This window comes from Penicillium argentinense, assembly GCF_028826775.1.
Source record: "Penicillium argentinense strain IBT 30761 chromosome Unknown utg000005l_segment0_segment0, whole genome shotgun sequence".
NCBI lineage: Eukaryota > Fungi > Ascomycota > Eurotiomycetes > Eurotiales > Aspergillaceae > Penicillium > Penicillium argentinense.
In genome coordinates, this window is record NW_026622664.1 from 535,559 (window position 1) to 553,068 (window position 17,510).

At 50.8% G+C, this 17,510-nt stretch overlaps 6 protein-coding genes across 6 annotated transcripts; 3 read left to right on the top strand and 3 right to left on the bottom strand.

The window, feature by feature from the left end:
• Positions 1 to 2: 2 nt before the first annotated feature.
• Positions 3 to 3,611, top strand: N7532_004997 (uncharacterized protein; the record flags this gene model as incomplete). The annotated part of the gene is made up of 3 exons (XM_056617491.1): positions 3 to 48; positions 102 to 2,860; positions 2,913 to 3,611. 3 exons carry the CDS (start codon positions 3 to 5, stop codon positions 3,609 to 3,611), a joined length of 3,504 nt encoding a protein of 1,167 aa, XP_056473650.1.
• Positions 3,612 to 4,381: 770 nt separating this feature from the next.
• Positions 4,382 to 5,919, top strand: N7532_004998 (uncharacterized protein; the record flags this gene model as incomplete). Its single annotated transcript, XM_056617492.1, has 4 exons — positions 4,382 to 5,056; positions 5,119 to 5,502; positions 5,561 to 5,743; positions 5,803 to 5,919. The coding sequence occupies 4 exons, from the start codon at positions 4,382 to 4,384 to the stop codon at positions 5,917 to 5,919; spliced, it is 1,359 nt and encodes a 452-aa protein (XP_056473651.1).
• Positions 5,920 to 6,027: 108 nt separating this feature from the next.
• On the bottom strand, positions 6,028 to 8,617 carry N7532_004999 (Zn(II)2Cys6 transcription factor; the record flags this gene model as incomplete). Its single annotated transcript, XM_056617493.1, has 9 exons — positions 6,028 to 6,464; positions 6,521 to 6,707; positions 6,761 to 6,936; positions 6,994 to 7,267; positions 7,321 to 7,862; positions 7,921 to 8,082; positions 8,152 to 8,342; positions 8,396 to 8,518; positions 8,571 to 8,617. 9 exons carry the CDS (start codon positions 8,615 to 8,617, stop codon positions 6,028 to 6,030), a joined length of 2,139 nt encoding a protein of 712 aa, XP_056473652.1.
• A 588-nt stretch (positions 8,618 to 9,205) lies between these two features.
• Positions 9,206 to 10,676, bottom strand: N7532_005000 (uncharacterized protein; the record flags this gene model as incomplete). The annotated part of the gene is made up of 2 exons (XM_056617494.1): positions 9,206 to 10,016; positions 10,081 to 10,676. The coding sequence occupies 2 exons, from the start codon at positions 10,674 to 10,676 to the stop codon at positions 9,206 to 9,208; spliced, it is 1,407 nt and encodes a 468-aa protein (XP_056473653.1).
• Positions 10,677 to 11,421: 745 nt separating this feature from the next.
• Positions 11,422 to 13,263, bottom strand: N7532_005001 (L-glutamate gamma-semialdehyde dehydrogenase; the record flags this gene model as incomplete). The annotated part of the gene is made up of 3 exons (XM_056617495.1): positions 11,422 to 12,906; positions 12,980 to 13,087; positions 13,141 to 13,263. The coding sequence occupies 3 exons, from the start codon at positions 13,261 to 13,263 to the stop codon at positions 11,422 to 11,424; spliced, it is 1,716 nt and encodes a 571-aa protein (XP_056473654.1).
• Positions 13,264 to 14,485: 1,222 nt separating this feature from the next.
• mvp1 (sorting nexin Mvp1) lies at positions 14,486 to 16,951 on the top strand (the record flags this gene model as incomplete). Its single annotated transcript, XM_056617496.1, has 5 exons — positions 14,486 to 14,978; positions 15,068 to 15,808; positions 15,863 to 16,005; positions 16,076 to 16,669; positions 16,742 to 16,951. 5 exons carry the CDS (start codon positions 14,486 to 14,488, stop codon positions 16,949 to 16,951), a joined length of 2,181 nt encoding a protein of 726 aa, XP_056473655.1.
• Positions 16,952 to 17,510: the final 559 nt, after the last annotated feature.

Here is a 17,510-nt window from a genome sequence, read left to right on the forward strand (position 1 = left end):
CCATGGGACACGGCCAGCAACAGGCTGTCCACCCATTCTTTCGACAAGGCAAGAAAAGAACAGTCCATCGGATAGATAAACCAGCTGACCTCTTTCTGAAGAATTTGGAGTTTCAGCACAGCCAACCCCGTCGCTCTCAGGCAAAGCCACTGTTTCTTCCGCAAACGATGCATTAGGACCCGAAGCTGCCCCTTCAGGAAACCACTCGTTCCCTTCTAGACTACTACCTGGAAAATCCCCCACCAGTGGACCAGGACAACAAGACACCAATACCGCCGAACTATCGAGTGCCGAAGAAGACCCCAATACAGACAGACGGAAGAGACGCAGAACTGAGAAACACAAGCAACCCCACGGCGACATACCGATCAAGACCGGATTGGCGAGCTGGCTCGGAAAGGATCTGTCGACGTCTGTTGCTTCGGCCGAGGATGAGCATGTGCCTACAACCACAAGCACGGGCGCGCCTGACCAGTGCTCATCTGGACCGGACCTCAAGAGGGAAGCACAACCGGAAGGAGAGTCGGACAAGAAGCGAAAGACGTTGAAATTGAATTCCAATGGGAGGTTGCTTAGCTCTCCCCCTGCAACAGCAGCCGAGAATACCACGCAGAAACGGCCAGGAGGGAAACGGGGAAGACCTCTAAGAAATGAAAGCAAGCTGGCGATTCTCAAATATAGTGTGTCTGGCGACAGGAATATCGGAAGGATGATTGACGGTATACTCTCCGGTCAAACAACACATAAGCCCGCGCCTGCCAGCCGAGCGATCGATGTGGCGCCCAAAGAGAATAAGCCGGCTAAACCTACGCACCCGTTCTTCTTGAAAAAGCCCACTCAGGGCATCCAGCCAGAAAAGGGGTCTGGTGCTCAAGCAGAGACGGAACGCGTAACTTCGAATCCAACAACGACCCCAGCACCACCGATTTCTTCCGTACCTAAGCGCGAATTACGGGCTTTTGGTTCATTTCCGTCAACGTTTGGTCGTCGGACGACCAATTTTCCCGAGCTTCTTGATCCTCTGTGGCCACCTCAAGATCTTGTTCACATAAAATCTATTGATCCGCCACAACAGACCTATGACTCCACGTTGAAGTCTCTAGAAGAAGACCAGAAGAAGTCGAAATTACCAGTCATCACTGTCAACGATGACGAGAATGCCTTTTTGGTGAGCACTTTGCGAGCACGACAGGCTGCGGCTTTATCAGCATGCGAAGGAAGTAACCCTCGTCCAACCTTGCGCATCCCCGGACGCCATGTCGCCAGTGGTCGAGTCCTCCAGACCGCGATTGATAGTCAGATGTCTTGGGCGACTAACCCACGCTTAGCGGGGAACTCGTCGATTCCCCTGATTTCGAATCTCCGAGAGTCTTTGCTATCGTCATTTTCGGCATTCGATTGCGGAAAATACGAACCACAACTTTGGACACACAAGTATGCGCCAAGAAAAGCAGAGGATGTTCTCCAAAATGGTCGGGAGGCTCATGTTTTACGGGATTGGCTCCGGCATCATAAAATCACTGCGGTCGATACTGGAAAATTATCTAGATCCACCAAATCAAAATCCAAGTCGGAGAAAAAGCGAAAGAAGGGCCGAAAGCAAGCCGACAAGCTTGATGGTTTCATCGTTTCGAGTGAGGAAGAGGCATCCGAAATGGACAATCTCTCTGGCTCGGATGATGAGTTGGCTGGTGATGTAACAGTGTCTGGCCAAAAGACCGTGATCCGCACTGGAGACCTCGCGAGCAGTGGCTCTCATGGAGAGAGGAACCGATTCACAAACGCAATCCTGCTTAGTGGCCCACCAGGTGTTGGCAAAACTGCCTCGGTCTACGCCGTTGCCAAGGAGCTTGATTTTGAGGTATTTGAAATCAACCCAGGCAGCCGACGAAGTGCTCGAGATATGCTTGAGAAAGTTGGAGATATGACGCGGAACCACTTGGTCCACCTCCTGAATGAATCTGACGACACTCCTAAGCCTCGAGAGTCTGGTGCCCAAGCCGATGAAGCAAAACAAGACAAGCTTTTGAGCTTCTTCAAAGGGAAGCCTTCGTCGGACTTAAGGCCTCCGGCTGACACCAACTCCGCGAATTCCACCCCAAGGACCGACACCGATGAGAAACGCGCCCGTGAACAGAAACAATCCCTGATCCTTCTTGAAGAAGCCGACCTTCTCTTCGACGAAGACAAACAATTCTGGACAGGTGTAATGGCGTTGATCAGCCAGTCAAGGCGACCGATCGTCATTACGTGCAATGACGAGAGCCTTATACCCCTCCAAGGCATGTCTTTGTACGCCATTTTACGGTATCAAAAGCCACTTCGTGACCTTGCCATCGACTACTTACTCCTCATTGCCGCAAACGAAGGACATGTCCTCAAAAGAGACGCAACCAGCAAGCTTTTTGATGCATCCGGAATGGACATCCGGAGGTCGCTCTTGGATCTTAACTTTTGGTGCCAAATGGGTGTCGGAAGTAGCAAAGCTGGGCTTGACTGGATCCTACCCTGCTGGCCACCCGAAGTCAATCGCGATGATAACGGAGATCGAGTACGCGTCCTGAGTCTCAATACTTATGAGCCGTATATGGGTTGGTACAACCGGGACCTATTTTTGGGTGAAGAATCGTGGGAGAAGGAGACGGAGGCATTGAAGAACACCTTTCACTGGTGGAGACTCGGAATCCAAGATTCTGAAGATGCCGCTGGGTTCAGCGAGCCCGAGAGTGTTCCTTTCGACAAATTTCGAGCCCAATCCAAGATCGAGCAACTGGAATTGCTTGATCGCGAGATGGACTACCTGGATATGAGAAGCTCGTTGGATGTTCTCTCAACTCGTTGTCCACAGGACATGTTCAATGTAAGTGTACCCCGGTGTGAACAAAATGATCTCGGAATTGACAATAAGGAAGGATGTCATTGATATTTCAGCACCTCCGATTCCCGAATCTCACCGATCAAACTATGTCGAAGCCTATCCTCTTCTCCAAGCCAATTTGCAGCCCGAATATCCTGCGCTTAGTGAGACGCTTTGCCTCACGTTTGCCGCCCTACTTTCGAAGGTATTCCGTACGCGCAGTGACAACATGGAGTCGACCTGCGCGACTCAGATGTTCAATGGCTGGCGACAACATGCAGCTCGTCGACAGATATTCCCCTCGAAGCTGCCCGGGTTCCAAAAGGTTTTCGAACCACTCATGCGGCAATATTCTTATGCGAACACCCGTTCTGCTCTTTCCTTTGATAGCAGCATTTCTCCTATCACTGAGGACATCGCACCATATGTTCGTTCTATTATGGTATTTGATGGTCGTCTCAAGCAATATCGAGACTATTTAAGTGCTCTGATGTCTCGAGAGTATACCCAGGGAGAGAAACGGAAGCGGACAACTCGTGCCAGCCGAGCAGCACTAGAAGGAGGAGACAAAGCATCAGTTCGAAAAGAGAGATGGTTCCCTGATGATACGAACTATTTCCTGGTCCAGGGTACTGGGATGCCGGAATGGCAAGCTATCTTGTTTCAGCTTGGGCACTTTCATGTCCAGCCAGTCATCGAGCCAAGCACCGACAGCAATTTAAACGCCCTTGAAGTTGAATTACAAGAATCATGACGCGATTTACCGAAGATCCCAATAACGATACGAACAACTACATATACCACGAAGATGATTTCTGATCATGGGCTGGGCTTGGATTAAGCTACCCTTTGTACATTATATTTGCTCTGCCGGAAGAAAAATTTGAAAAGAATACCACTTTCCATGTCATCCATCATGTAGTTACTAGTAGGCGACTAGCAGTTGCCTGGGGCCTGCAGGTGACCCTGCGCAGCGTCTGAGAACCTTCTATGTTTGCGCTTAACGTCGGGTTTGCTCTACCACGCATGACCCTTGTAAGGACCAAGGTACAAGATCTCCAAAGATACCAATGTCAATGGCAACTTAGAGGGGATCTGTCGGTCTCCCTCTTAATAGAAAAGGGCTAACTGCCTGTGCGTGGAAACCTATTCAGTTTCGGATGATCCCAACTGAAAATCGATGGCAATACGACGGCTAAGAAAAGTTGGCATGCATCCCGACTATTAGCAACATCATCTCGAGTTTCTCGCAAGCTCAAATCGAATCACATAGCTCGACCTGGGGATTTGCGCAGCGAGTGAAAAAATAATTTGCCTTCAAGCCGCTGAGCATTCAGAAAAAGCCGAATAAGAATTCTACGCTTCGTTCGGTGACTCTGTTTTTGGTAGTCGGCGACTTGACAGAATGCCGAGCAACGAGAACGAAAGCCGAAATTCAAATATTTTCCCGGAGACAGCCCGGTTATCTCTTCGCCATATTCCATATTGTGTTTTCAATTCCTGTCTATTCAACTTCCTAGGATTATGTCGCTCCGTGGGTCTGTACGTTCGGTCAATCGCACAGCATGGATGCTGCGCGTTTCCAGAGGACGCCAGTCCTTCTACACGCGACCTAGGACATTCCATCCGCTCCAAAGCTCGCATGCCCTACCGGAAGACCTCAATAGGGAATTATTACAACCTCGCTTCTTCTCAGCATCCAGACCGCGGTATGACGCGAACACCGTTGTATGTGTGCCAGCTATGGCCGAGTCCATCACCGAAGGAACCCTCGCACAACTAAGCAAACAAGTTGGAGATCTCGTTGAACAAGACGAGGAGCTCGCCACTATTGAAACTGACAAGATTGATGTATCTGTGAACGCGCCTCACTCTGGAATTATTCAACAATTACTCGTGGCTGAGGGGGATACCGTCACAGTGGACCAGGCAATTGCAGAGATCAAACCCGCAGAAGGATCATCTGAACAACAACAAGAACATAAGGTGGCGGAAAAGTCGAAGTCAGATTCGGATGCAGCAGAGGCCAAAAACGAACCACCGTCTCGACCTGATATGCCATCACCCGCCTCAAAGCCTACTTCAACGGAAGAACATCAGGTGTCCACGTATTTCCCATACCCAGCTCAATCAGACAAACATAAGAAGGATCCAGATACGAAGAATGGCAGTTCTAAGCCAAGGAGGGGAGAGGAAAAGGTAAGTTCCAAAATCCCCGTGCTTTCTCGAGACTCGACTAACGGAAATCCGTGTCTTTGCAGGTCAAAATGACTCGGATCCGACAGAAGACTGCCCAACACTTGAAACAATCGCAAAACACTGCTGTATTTTTGACAACATTCAACGAAATTGACATGTCACAATTGATAGAGTTCCGAAAGAAACAGGGGCCTACAGTTTTAGCAAAATACGGCGTGAAGCTGGGATATATGGGTGCCATGGCTCGAGCATCTGCTCTCGCCCTCCACGAAATTCCTTCTGTGAACGCGGCGATTGAGAACGGGGATACTATTGTATATCGGGATTACGTGGACCTCAGTGTTGCTGCAGCTATCCCAAAGGGTCTCGTGACGCCTGTTCTCCGAAACATTGAGTCGATGAGCATCGTGGAAATCGAAAAGGGTATTGCGGACCTCGTGGCAAAGGTAAGAAGATTCATGATCGATGAGGAATTCTGGAGTTGACTTTCTCATTTCATATCAGGCCCGAGACGGCAAGCTTACGATGGGCGACCTGATGGGAGGTAGCTTCACAATTAGCAACAGCGGCATCTGGGGCTCCTTGTTCGGCACACCGATTATCAATATGCCACAGACGGCCGTACTTGGGACGTACGGAATCCGAGAGCGACCAGTCGCAATTGATGGCCAAGTCGAAATTCGACCAGTAAGTTCCAGTCCTTAAAGTCCTTCTATGTGTAGCGAAGGTTGACGTTCATTTTACAGATGATGTATATTGCTTTGACCTACGATCATCGGATTATTGATGGAAGGGAAGCAGTGCAGTTCCTTAACCTGATAAAGCAGTCTTTGGAACAACCTTCGAGTATGCTCCTTCACTAATACTTGGTTTGGAATTGGTCATGGCTTCATAAGCTGCGCTGTATCTTATTCGATCATTCATTTCTTAATTCCTATTGCTGCTGTAGCTAATGCAAGAATGTAAGAGAACTAGGCTACAGTCCCACTGACAGACTGGAGCATACTCTCGACGTCCAACTGATCGGCCAAATCCAGAAGCTCTCGTGGAGGCAAGCTGACAGAGGAATTGAGCCCGAGGAGATCCCATTCGAATGCCTCTTCCACGTCAACATGACTCAGGTCATAAGGATTCTCGTCTCCTTCCGTATCCCCATTCATATCTATCGCGGGCAAGGGTCTCGGGTCTGACCTGGGTGTTAATGGTGCCAGGATTTGCTCTAATTGTCGAAGCTCCCGTCTTCGGAGCGGTGCAGCCGGATTGCCCTTTGACTCAAGTTTCTCTAAAACACACTCGAGATGGTCACACCAAGAGTTGCCGCGGATAACTGACGGTGCAATTGCGCGGATTAAATAGAGAACAAAGGCCGAAGAAGAAGCATCCTCGATCTGGAAGGGCAAAAATGCATCTGGACAGATAAGTAACACTGAGTAGAGTGTGATTAGGATAGTAGAATAGACACACCCATCAAATCATCATCCGCTAGAGTCTGAAGAGTTTGCAGAATTGTTTGAGCAGACTCGGCACAGCACTGCAAGAGTGACGCGACAGGCGGAGATAAGCAAATCTGCTGAGAGGGTTGTCTTTCGGCTTTTTCAATGTGCATATGAAGGGCACACATGACCAGAGGCCGCGTTGTGAGTACAACACACTTTAAAGTTTAGCTTTCCTGAAAGAGAAAAAGACATTCAAATCAATACTTACATGGTGATGAGCCAACATAAGTCGAATCGCCATCTTAGAAGCTCGGCTTATCAGGCCATGGAAATGCTCATCCAAAAAGACCGTCAAATCGTGGGAGAGCTCTGCTAACCCATGAAGAATTGACTGAGTATTTCTTATGAGAGATCCATCAAACTCATCGCCAACTCCGTAGACAGCTTTAGAAAAGTCAGTTAGCAAATAGTCTATCCGAAAAAGGCTTTTAATGCACATACTGGAGAGAATGCGGGCCATTAGTCGAGAAAGTCGCACATGAAGTGTGAGGTTGATATGTTCAACAGAGTTTTCCATCTCTGCCGGCAGCCTCACTGTAATATCCTCATCTCTGATAGAGCTTGGTGCACCTATAAGAGCCGAGAACTCCCGATCAAGCATATAAACCACCCAAAAGGTTGTTCTGCAGCGGCTGGAGAGCTCTGGTCCGCATAATTCCTCTGGCACATGTCGATGGATTCCTTCAATGATACATCCACGCAGTGCTTGTCCAACCTATTATGAATGAGAAAAACACCACTTGTCAGTTTTGGCACGAGATAACTCACATGTTGGAAAGCTGCCCGTCTCATATCGATGGACTGGAGATATACTGCGGCTAGACTCAAGGCTTGAATGCATAACAAGGGATCTTCGTGCATCCCAGATAGATCTGGGAGCAAAGCCATTGCCCTGGACGCATACTGGTGCCCAGGGGGCGTGCCATAGAGGTTTTTCTGTGTAAGGAATGCTTTCCCAAAGGCGAGGACAAGTAGGTACTGAGCGTACCAGTATCTCGAGGAGGCCGCCTTGGCTTCTGGGTTGTCATAAAATTCGTACAGTGACTTCAGGTAGAGTTCTTCATCAATCATGAAAGATAAAAATCCAAAATAAAACTTCACAGTGCTGAATAGAAATAGGGCGTAATCGAGAGGTGGTAGGTTCGTGACGTCGGGCACTTCATCCGGAGGAAATGGTCGCCATTGTAGCTTGAATGCCATTCCGTCCAGATGCCAGGGATCATCGGGGCAGTTGGCCTCAGGTACGCTTCTTCCTATCAAGGCGAGGACGCGCCGACAGAACGACCACGATGAGGTCGGGCCCATATACCCTATATTACGGTATGAGCACTTATGTGTTTTCCCTCTAAAGGAATGTTCATCACTCACAAAATCGGCCGTCTGGTGTCTTTGCGAAGGACGGATCCCTATCAACGAGAGGGTTTCGCGAGAATCGAGATTTGTGCCCATCGGGCTCCATGTCCAGGTCTTCCCTTAGCCGTCCACCTTGAGTAGCCCGGGCTTGGGGCGAGTGAAGTGTGGAATCGAGATCTGTAGATGTGGGTGCCTCAGCTGACAGATTTCTTAAGATAGTAAGTACATTGGCCTCTAGCCACTTACCATTGGATATTTCTCGCCATTGATCTCCGCCCCGGTCGTTCAAAAGAAACGAAGGTGGGTTGACTGGCGATAAATCGGCATCGTCATTGCGCAAGTAAGGAGGCCCAGCCAGCGAGCTTGAGTCCAGGGCATTTGTATGGTTCGAGGAGTGGCTGCCTTTTGAAAATTGCTCCTCTAGTTGACGCAGATAGCTGATATCATGAATTAGCACCGAGACATTGTTCAGTGGTGGTCGACGACTTACCGTTCCGACACCGAGACCCGCACATCTTCAGGTGGGAACTGACAGGGCTTTTTCTTGCGGGCGCATCTTGTACATGGCTCAGAACCAGAACACTTCACCTTCATGCCCCGACATCGTATACAACTTTGGCTTGAATTAGCTCCTGTATCCGCTCGTCTGGCGAAGCGCCACTCACGCTTTCTGGCATTTCTTCGTTTTCGCCTTGCTCAGTGCTGGGGGCATGCCGGATTGTAATGCCGAAGGAAGATCGATCAAGATACCAGCGGGGTGACACTCCGATATATGCGGGGTTGGCGTTTCGAGAGGTCGGTCGGGATGGCCCTCCGACGTTTCCAGGATAGCCCGTTAAAAAGGCGGCTTATCAGAGCGTTATCGGCGAACCACAGAATCGGCAACTAATTGTTGGGCTGTGTCCATCTAAGTGGAACCTCCGGAGAGTGCGAGGCCCCACCTATGATGGAATACTAGACCGAGGAGGAGTCTGATGGACAAGGTGGCGGGACGAGTTGGGCAGTTGCCGCCTTCGAGTGTGGGGGTGGGTGTAGATGTGTGAGTAGCTCGGAGATGGAAGCTACACACTGAACGAAGAATACTGCACCGGGTAAATGTGTATACTCCTTGGGAAAATTAATACCTAACTTTTTTCTCTCAAGCCCATGCTTATTCGCTATGACCCGGGCAGGATTACGATTTCGGATGAAGACAGACCCCCTGTTATTCGGTTTTATGCTCAAGTCTCCATAAATGAAAAGGGTACTCCATGAGTCGTATCGCATAACGTGTTCTAACCTCTACTCTCATCGACAAATTTTAACCAACAATCCTGCGCCACAGCTCTCGTCGCAATGCCTCGACCATATGCTGAGTTCTCTCTACTGCGCCCTTGTTCTCGATAGCCCGGCGATGAAGGTATTGCATGCATTCCGCCACGGACCCCCAAGCCATACACTTGAATGCCTTAGGAACCGAGACACTCGCAGCTTTGGATTCTTTCATAGCCCGTTCATAACTTGACACGAGCTCGCAGCTCAACTCATCTGCCATGCCTTGGATCTGGCCGCACTCGAGAAGAATTGTTGGCTTCTTCGCAAGGAGAAGCTCTTGGTGCTTCGCAATGGCCTTTGCGGCGCTGGCAGCGTTGTGTGTGGCAAGAAAGAGGGCTGCGTCCGGAAAAGCGAGATCAGTTCTTTCGGGCATTCTTCGACAAAGCATCGAGTCTGCTATGAGGTCATATGAATGATCTGTGTCTTCCTTTGTGTCGTGGATAAGAGACCGGGTCTCGTGTTCAATGTAGGCTCCCCGAACCAGTTTGATTCCCACCGCAAAGTTACGTTCAGCAGCTGCGATGAGATGCCGATCAAGGTTTGCTTTGGATCCTTTCAGATAGCCCTGGATTGTGTTGTATACCAGTGGTGTGGTAGATTGGTTGTGCTTCTGCATGATCTCAATGGCCCAGTTGTCAAGTCCGTGCTGCAGGACTTGCTGCTCAGCATCTAGCCACAGCCGTGACCCTTGCTCTCGAGTAGCGACACAAATTTCATCCATGGCCTCTGCCAGAACGGCTGGCATCGGCTTTTGCTCTGCCATTGCATCTAGGGAGATTGGTCCGGCACCGGTGAGCCTAGTTCTCATTGTCAGTGATGGTTGGCGGGAAGTAGCTCAGTCCATGAGAAGAAATCACTTACTTGACGGCAAGGAAATCCCCTGCACCGACCATCCGTAGGGTGTCCAATGTTCCTTTCTTCCATTCCTCCACAATCTCATAGCATTTCTCGCTGTAGGTAGTTGAGCCAGAATCATCGCGGGCCAGCTTTTCGCTCGGATTCACTACAATCTCCTTTGAATATCCCAGGATGACCCCCTGATATCCTATTCTCTTTATTTCTGCCACTGTTTTGGAGACCTCTTGTTGATTTGTGCCAGCGCAGAAGTGATTGTAAACCGTCCACCTGAGCAGCTTGTTAAGCACTCGATTGCGATCGGGGTTGAGGATGGCGGATTTCGAATTCGTCACGACGCTCAGTAAGTAAAGGGCGGGCCTGAGGAACAGCTTCGATGACATTAACGAAGTAAGGACCAGCGAGCGCAAGAGAAATCGAGTCGGAAGCCGTGCCATGGAGGGCACCTCCAGAGGGCGCTGGACAGCAGATGGCGAGGATACAACCGCTGCATCGTGAAACCGCTGCTTGGTGGAACGGTGTCGCCTGAAGATTTGACTGTGAAGTGGGAGGACGCGGGGCTGCTGTCCAACAGCATGGCGGTAGGCAGATCTAGGAATCATCTTGGCTGGTTGGGATTTGACCAGGAACCGGACGTAAGGTACGTTTTGATCGATCTCTCGATCTGCTCAGGGATGTTGACAAGCGAAAAGAGTTTATCTCTCAAAATTATATTGGCCATCACACCCTATATAGTATCACGGCCCGATGCAGGCTGTTCGCTGTCTATCTGCTCCCCACGACCACCTCGTGCGCTCTGGCTGGTCGTATGGCTCCAGTCGGGATGGCCCTCCGACAGTGAGAGGGGAATCGGACCAAGCGTCCATCGGTCAGAAATGCCTAAAGTAAAAAGCGGGGGAGGGGTTTCTTGTTATCAATAGAATCAAGATAGTATTCGCCTAGCTTCCTTACAGGCTATACCACTCCTTCCCCTCCCGGGCCGGTCAATGGGTGCCATTTCCTCGTCAATATCCCACTAGCGCGAACTTCTGGAGTCATGCGTATCGGGGGGTGCACTAATGCACTGAAACTCTGCGTGTAGATACGTGAGAGGTCGAGTTGGTAAGAGTCCGACTCTTTCCTGCAAGCCCACGTATCATCATGGGTGCCCATAGCTTTTCTACAGTAAATGGTGTGCTTAGTGTTTCGCTACCGAATAAGGCGAACAATCTATCCCAAGGATCTTCTCGTAGGCAAAGACATGATTACATACGTTTTACATCATTTTTACTTCTCAGTCAGATTCATTTAAGGTTTATTGTAATTTAGGCCCATGAGACTATTTAATGAATAGCATAGGTCCTCAGGTCACACCTCGTTAGACGGATATTCAACCTTTTCCAAAGGAACAAACTCCTCCTTAATCGTTCGAGTGCTAACAAATCTCTGGAGGTGTGCCATGGTGCCGGTCTTATCGTTAGTACCCGAGTCCCGGCTACCACCGAAGGGCTGCTGGGCCACAGTCGATCCGGTGCACTTGGTGTTCAGATAGAGCATGCCAGCAGCATGCTTGAGGACGGTCTGAGCTTGGCGACTAGCATATGGGTCCTTCGCAAATATGCTTCCTGTCAGGCCGTAGCGAGATGTCGTATCAACAAGCTTCAGAGTCTGCTCCCATTCTGCATCCGGGTAAACGAAGGCACCCAGTATTGGGCCAAAGAGCTCCTGGGACATGACCTCATGGCTAGGGTTTGATGTACGATACACAGTAGGATGCACATAGAAGCCTTCCTTCTTGGAGGCCTTGCCACCCACAATAAGCTCGAGTTCTGAGTCAGTCTTCGCGTCCTCAATGAATTTGCTCAGCTTGTCGAAGGATCGTTCGTGGATGACTGGGTTGACAAAGTTTCCATACTCTTCGACATTGCCCACCTTCAAGGCGGCGGTCTCTTCAGTCAGTATCTTTTTGAACTCTGGCCACACTGACTCGGCAACATAGACCCGCGAATTGGCAGAGCACTTTTGGCCTTGGTATTCAAAGGCAGCTCGGATGGTATTCAGAGCGGCGCTCCTGATGTCCGCAGAAGGGTGCACAATACCCCAGTTCTTGCCACCAGTTTCACCCACGACGCGCGGGTAAGAGTTATAGACGCCTTGGCCGATTGCATCGCCAATTTTCTTCTGGAGGCCCTTGAAGGTAGCCGTGGAGCCGATAAAGGTAAGGGCACCGAATTCAGGTCTCTTGAGAACGGTATTGGTCACCTCCTCGGCATCACCTGGAAGGAATTGGATCACATTTTTCGGAAGACCCGCCTCGACCAGGATCTTGTAAAGTAGCCAGCTGGCATGCAATGCGTAGTCCGATGGCTTCCATATAACAACATTGCCCATCAAAGCCGAGGGCCCAATCAATGTGGCACCGAGTGCAGTAAAATTGAACGGGGCGATGGCATAGGTGAAGCCTTCAAGCGGGCGGTATTCCATCTTGTTCCAGTTACCGTCTAGGTGGACCTTCGGTTGCTGCGAGTAGAGAGCCCAGGCCTCATGGATATAATGACGGAAGAAATCGGCTGTTTCCGCTGCAGCATCAATCTCAGCTTGCCAGATATTCTTGCCCTGACCCAGCATCGTTGCCGCGACCATTTCCGAGCGATATTTCCCAGTGACGAGCTCACTGGCGCGCAGGAAAATAGCTGCGCGATCTTCGAATGGAGTAGCCTCCCAGGCCGGTTTGGCTTTCATTGCTGCATCGATGGCTGCGTCGACTTGTTCGGAGGTGGCAGATGCATAGTTGGCGACAATCTCGCTGTGTTTCGACGGATTGAGTTGAGCCCGAGAGTGCTTTGTTTCGACCTGATCAAGAAAGCGCATTAGTGTCTGCCTTGAATGAATAGAGTAGATATAAGACAATATGCTTTCTTCATACCTCTGATCCGTTGATCTGTAGAGGAATTGTGACGGGGAATTCGCTCTTCATTTGCTGGATGGTCTTGGTGAGTTGCGCTCTTTCGGCAGAACCCTTCGCATAGTTGAACTGCTTTATGTTAACTCATGCACTTTTCCTGGGATCACATCGTCTCGGCTCACCATCTTCTCGTTCTCAAACTTTGGGGGATGGAGCATTGTCAGGCATCGCCTGGCAGTGCCATCTGTCGCATAGCTTTTGAGCCGGCGAAGGCCAGCCACACGAGTAATTGTTGAAGGCCGCATCCTGAAGTCAGGTAGACTGAGGGTTTGCTGGAGGCGTCAGAGTGTCTGTAATGACACGCGGTCTTTGCATCTTTAAATATAACTGCGCCTATATACTGCGCTTCGGCTGCACCCATCGATCGGGAGAAGATCGGGAAGATATCCCGACATTGTACCAGTAGTAGATACTAGTACCAGTATGCATTGCACTTACATCACTCGTGCAGTAAAAAGTGGTCCCACCACGTACTGTGTAGGGTCTTGCGGGGAATTTCGAGAAGATGGAGCCCAGGTTCGCCGATCGTTTGAGGTTTCGGAGGGCTCTTCCGAAAGCGATTCAAGCGAAAGATAGGACCGTTTGGCCGCGGGCGTCCGACGACCAACGCTCACTGATTTTTAGACGTCAATTTACATAGAACGAATCTGATTCTATGGAAGTCTGTGGCTCAGGAATGTTCTTTACGTGGATTTTTATATATTTCACAATTGCATCGATTTTTTTTTATCATCATGTGTCCGTTTGGTAGGTCGTCTGGCTAACTGTATAGAGCTGATCTATGCCGATCTTGATATATGCCATCTCTTTTCGTGTGTGGTACATGTTTGAGGTTAGGATGAATTGTTTCTTGTTCTGCTAAGACCGAAATCAAGAGTGATCTAGGAGCGCAAAAGCATATGAAAATTTGGGACACTCAACACTACTTACAAGACGATGTGATATAGTGTTGCTATTGGGTACTGAACATATATGTCACTACTGCCGACAACGGGCCCAATGTCGATGAACCCAATTTTGACCATATGGTGCGACTTGATAGCATCCAATCTTGATACAAGCCAATTTTAGAATGACCGACATGTCATCAACTGGCGGCAGTATCAAATGGCTCTAGGCTAAGCTATCTTAGGGTAATCTGGGTGGCTCTGCAGCGGGGAGGATGGGCCGTTATCGCAACCCCGTCGCAGACCGCGCGACCGCACTTGTCTTCCCCTCATCACCAAATCCACGATTTCCGTGTTCTGCATTGCCTAGGGAACAGTGCTGCACTTGCGATTGACTAACCGCGTGGTTCAAGAACTCCGCTCGCAGATCCCGGCAAAGAAGCTTGGGCCGTGTTTGTGCGACCAGCCACCTCCGGCCGAGCTCCGCCTGATCGACGGCGTCGTCATTGTGGCCAGCAACCTCCACATCCAGCACCTCCCATCCGCTCCCCCCGCGAACCCCCTTGGTGGCGGAGATCCAATGTCGCTATTTGGAGCATCTCCGGAAGAGCCCCCGGCGGCATCCTCCACACACAAGTCCAAGGCCTCGCTCTTTGCGGACGAGTCAGCCGCTGGCTCCTCGTCGCTCTTCGCAGATGATATCGGGGACGACAGCTCTTCAGCCTGGAACCCTCAGAACAACACCGCGAAGCGGACAGCTCGGCGCGATCTTGTCCGAACCCTCCTCCCTGCCACTGATGTCCCTGAGAGCTACATCGACGCCTACGATCTGATCCTGAACAGCGGAGACAGAGTTGGCTCCGGCGTGGGACTGACCTCGATCCGGGAGATCCTTTCCAGCAGCGGACTGACCGCGTCAGACCAGGGCAAGATCTTGAACCTCGTCGTATCTGGAGACCATGAAAATTCGGGAGGCCTTGGCCGTCCTGAATTTAACGTGCTGCTGGCGTTGATCGGCCTTGCGCAAGAAGGCGAGGACCTGTCCTTCGACGCCGTGGATGATCATCGCAAGAGTGAGTTCCCTCCGAAGCCACTCACATTGACCTTGGATCGTCTTTTTTGTGTGATTCAAAGCTCGGTATGCTAACGCGACGTTCTACAGAACTCCCTCAGCCACGAAGCGAATTCCTCGATCGATTGCGGACGTCTCATGATTCCTCCGTTGGCCCCACGCACGACGCACCAAGTACGCCTCCGCCCCAGCCCTCCCCGCTGCAAGAACCTAATTCAGCCCGCTCGCGACGGTCGCGACGAGAGTCGCTGGGCGGCTTGGAGTCGGATCCTTGGGCAAGCCCCGATCTCCATCGACACCACAATCATACAACCGTGACCTCCGAACAACGTGTAATCAATGGATATAGCAGCATGCGTTCTACGACAAATGCCTGGTCGAGCAGACAAGTCGAGGAAACCAGCCAGGGCGAGGTCCGCCCCGAACCTGTCAACGGGCCACCGGAGCCGATGGCACCGAGTAGCTCTGGGTCTGGCTGGGGTGGGAACATCAGCATCACGCCCGGCGACGATGCTTTTGGCGCACCGCCACGCCCGGCATTGGGTGGATTCGGACCTCCTGGCGATGATCCAAGTGAACCGGCGCCGCGGCGTCGGTCATTGGGAATCGCTCGGACGACGAACCCCAATGTCGAGGAGAGCGTGATTATTACTCTCCTGCCCGAGAAAGAGGGCATGTTCATGTTCCAACACCGCAACTATGAAGTAAAGTCAGCGCGACGGGGCAGTACCGTCGTGCGTCGCTATAGCGATTTCGTGTGGCTGCTTGATTGTTTGCAGAAGCGATTCCCCTTTCGCCAATTACCTCTTCTCCCACCGAAGCGTGTTTCAGGTACGTCTCTAGGGCTGACAAAAATGCCTAATTATTTACTCACCTTCTTCGAAGTCAATGGTACTCACCTCTCAGCGGATTCGAGCTCTTTCCTTGAGAAGCGTCGCCGTGGCCTCATCAGATTTACGAATTCCCTCGTTCGCCATCCTGTTCTTGGCCAGGAGCAGCTGGTAGTGATGTTTCTAACCGTTCCTACGGTATGTTTCTCTGATTGGATGAATTGTCATCGTTTTATGGATTAGATAACATCTTTAACTGACGATTTAGGAGCTCTCTGTCTGGCGGAAGCAAGCGACCATCTCGGTCCAAGACGAATTTGTTGGCCGGAACCTGCCGCCGGATCTTGAGGACTCGCTACCAGCGACGCTGGATGAAACCTTCGATACCGTCCGAGGCGGCGTGAAGCGATCCGCCGAAATCTATATTAATTTGTGCACTCTGCTCGAGCGATTGGCTAAGCGCAATGATGGCTTGGCTGCCGATCATCTTCGATTCTCATTGGCCCTGCAATCTTTGACCGAGGTCACCAATGATACCTACTCGGTTGACACTAATGATATTCCATCCCTGAACACCGGGATCACCGCGACGGCCCGCCACCTCTCTGCTAGCCAAAGCTTGTTGGAGGACGAGGCTCGAGCCTGGTCCCAGGGCGTTCTCGAAGATCTGAAGCGACAGCGGGACTGCTTGGTCAGTGTTCGCGAAATGTTCGACCGGCGGGACCGGTACGCGCGGAATAACATCCCCCAGCTCGAGCGGCGCATTGAGACCAATGAGCGTAAGCTCCAGGAACTGCGAGCCCGGCCGTCGGGCACTGTCAAGCCAGGGGAGATTGAGAAGGTGGAGGACGCGATTTTCAGGGTATGTGCCACGACCCACCCCCCAAGTGCCGGCAGCCGTGTATCAGTGTTATTAACCAGGATCGTTGTGCAGGACAAGGAATCGATTGTGCAGCAACACGCCCGCGGGGTATTTATTAAGGAGTGTATCCGGGACGAATTGGTCCACTTCCAACAAAGCCAGTATCACATCAGCCGGCTACACCAAGACTGGAGCCAGGAACGGGTGAAGTACGCCGAACTGCAGGCGGACAACTGGCGCCGTCTGAGTGACGAGGTCGAGGGTATGCCGACTGGGGAGTAGAGTGGCCTGGCCGGGTCGACACCGTACATAAATCCTTCGACGACAAAACCTTCTTTCCGCATCATTTTGGCCTACGCGCGGAGTGCGCGACCGCCGCAATCGGAGATGGTATTGTGAAAGACTGGTTGAGATTTGTTTGCTTTTTGACATCCTCATAGTCCCTTCCCCAACGCTATATTCCTACCCCGCAAATCCTTTGGTATGCTTCCCTCCAGAGATCTGGAACCGTTTCATGTATTCCCCTCGAGGTTGAGGTTTGCAATCCGTCTGAGACCTACGTTGCTCTGTTGTCCATTTGCCCCTTGTGTTGTTTGGATTTTCGTGATATGTGCATTGAAGTTCCCCAAATTCCCCACTGTTGTTTTGTCCTATATGGATGTTTTTAAATGCGATCTACCTCTCCTGCTGGGTGTCTCAGTTTGGCACGTACATACTTCCATTTCATGGTTGCTCCTTCACCCTAGACTTGACGGAGAACTCTTCACGGACCACATGCAATACACACCTCCGTAACAAATGACGTCCGTAGACGGGATATCTTTTCCAGAAGGCCCACTGC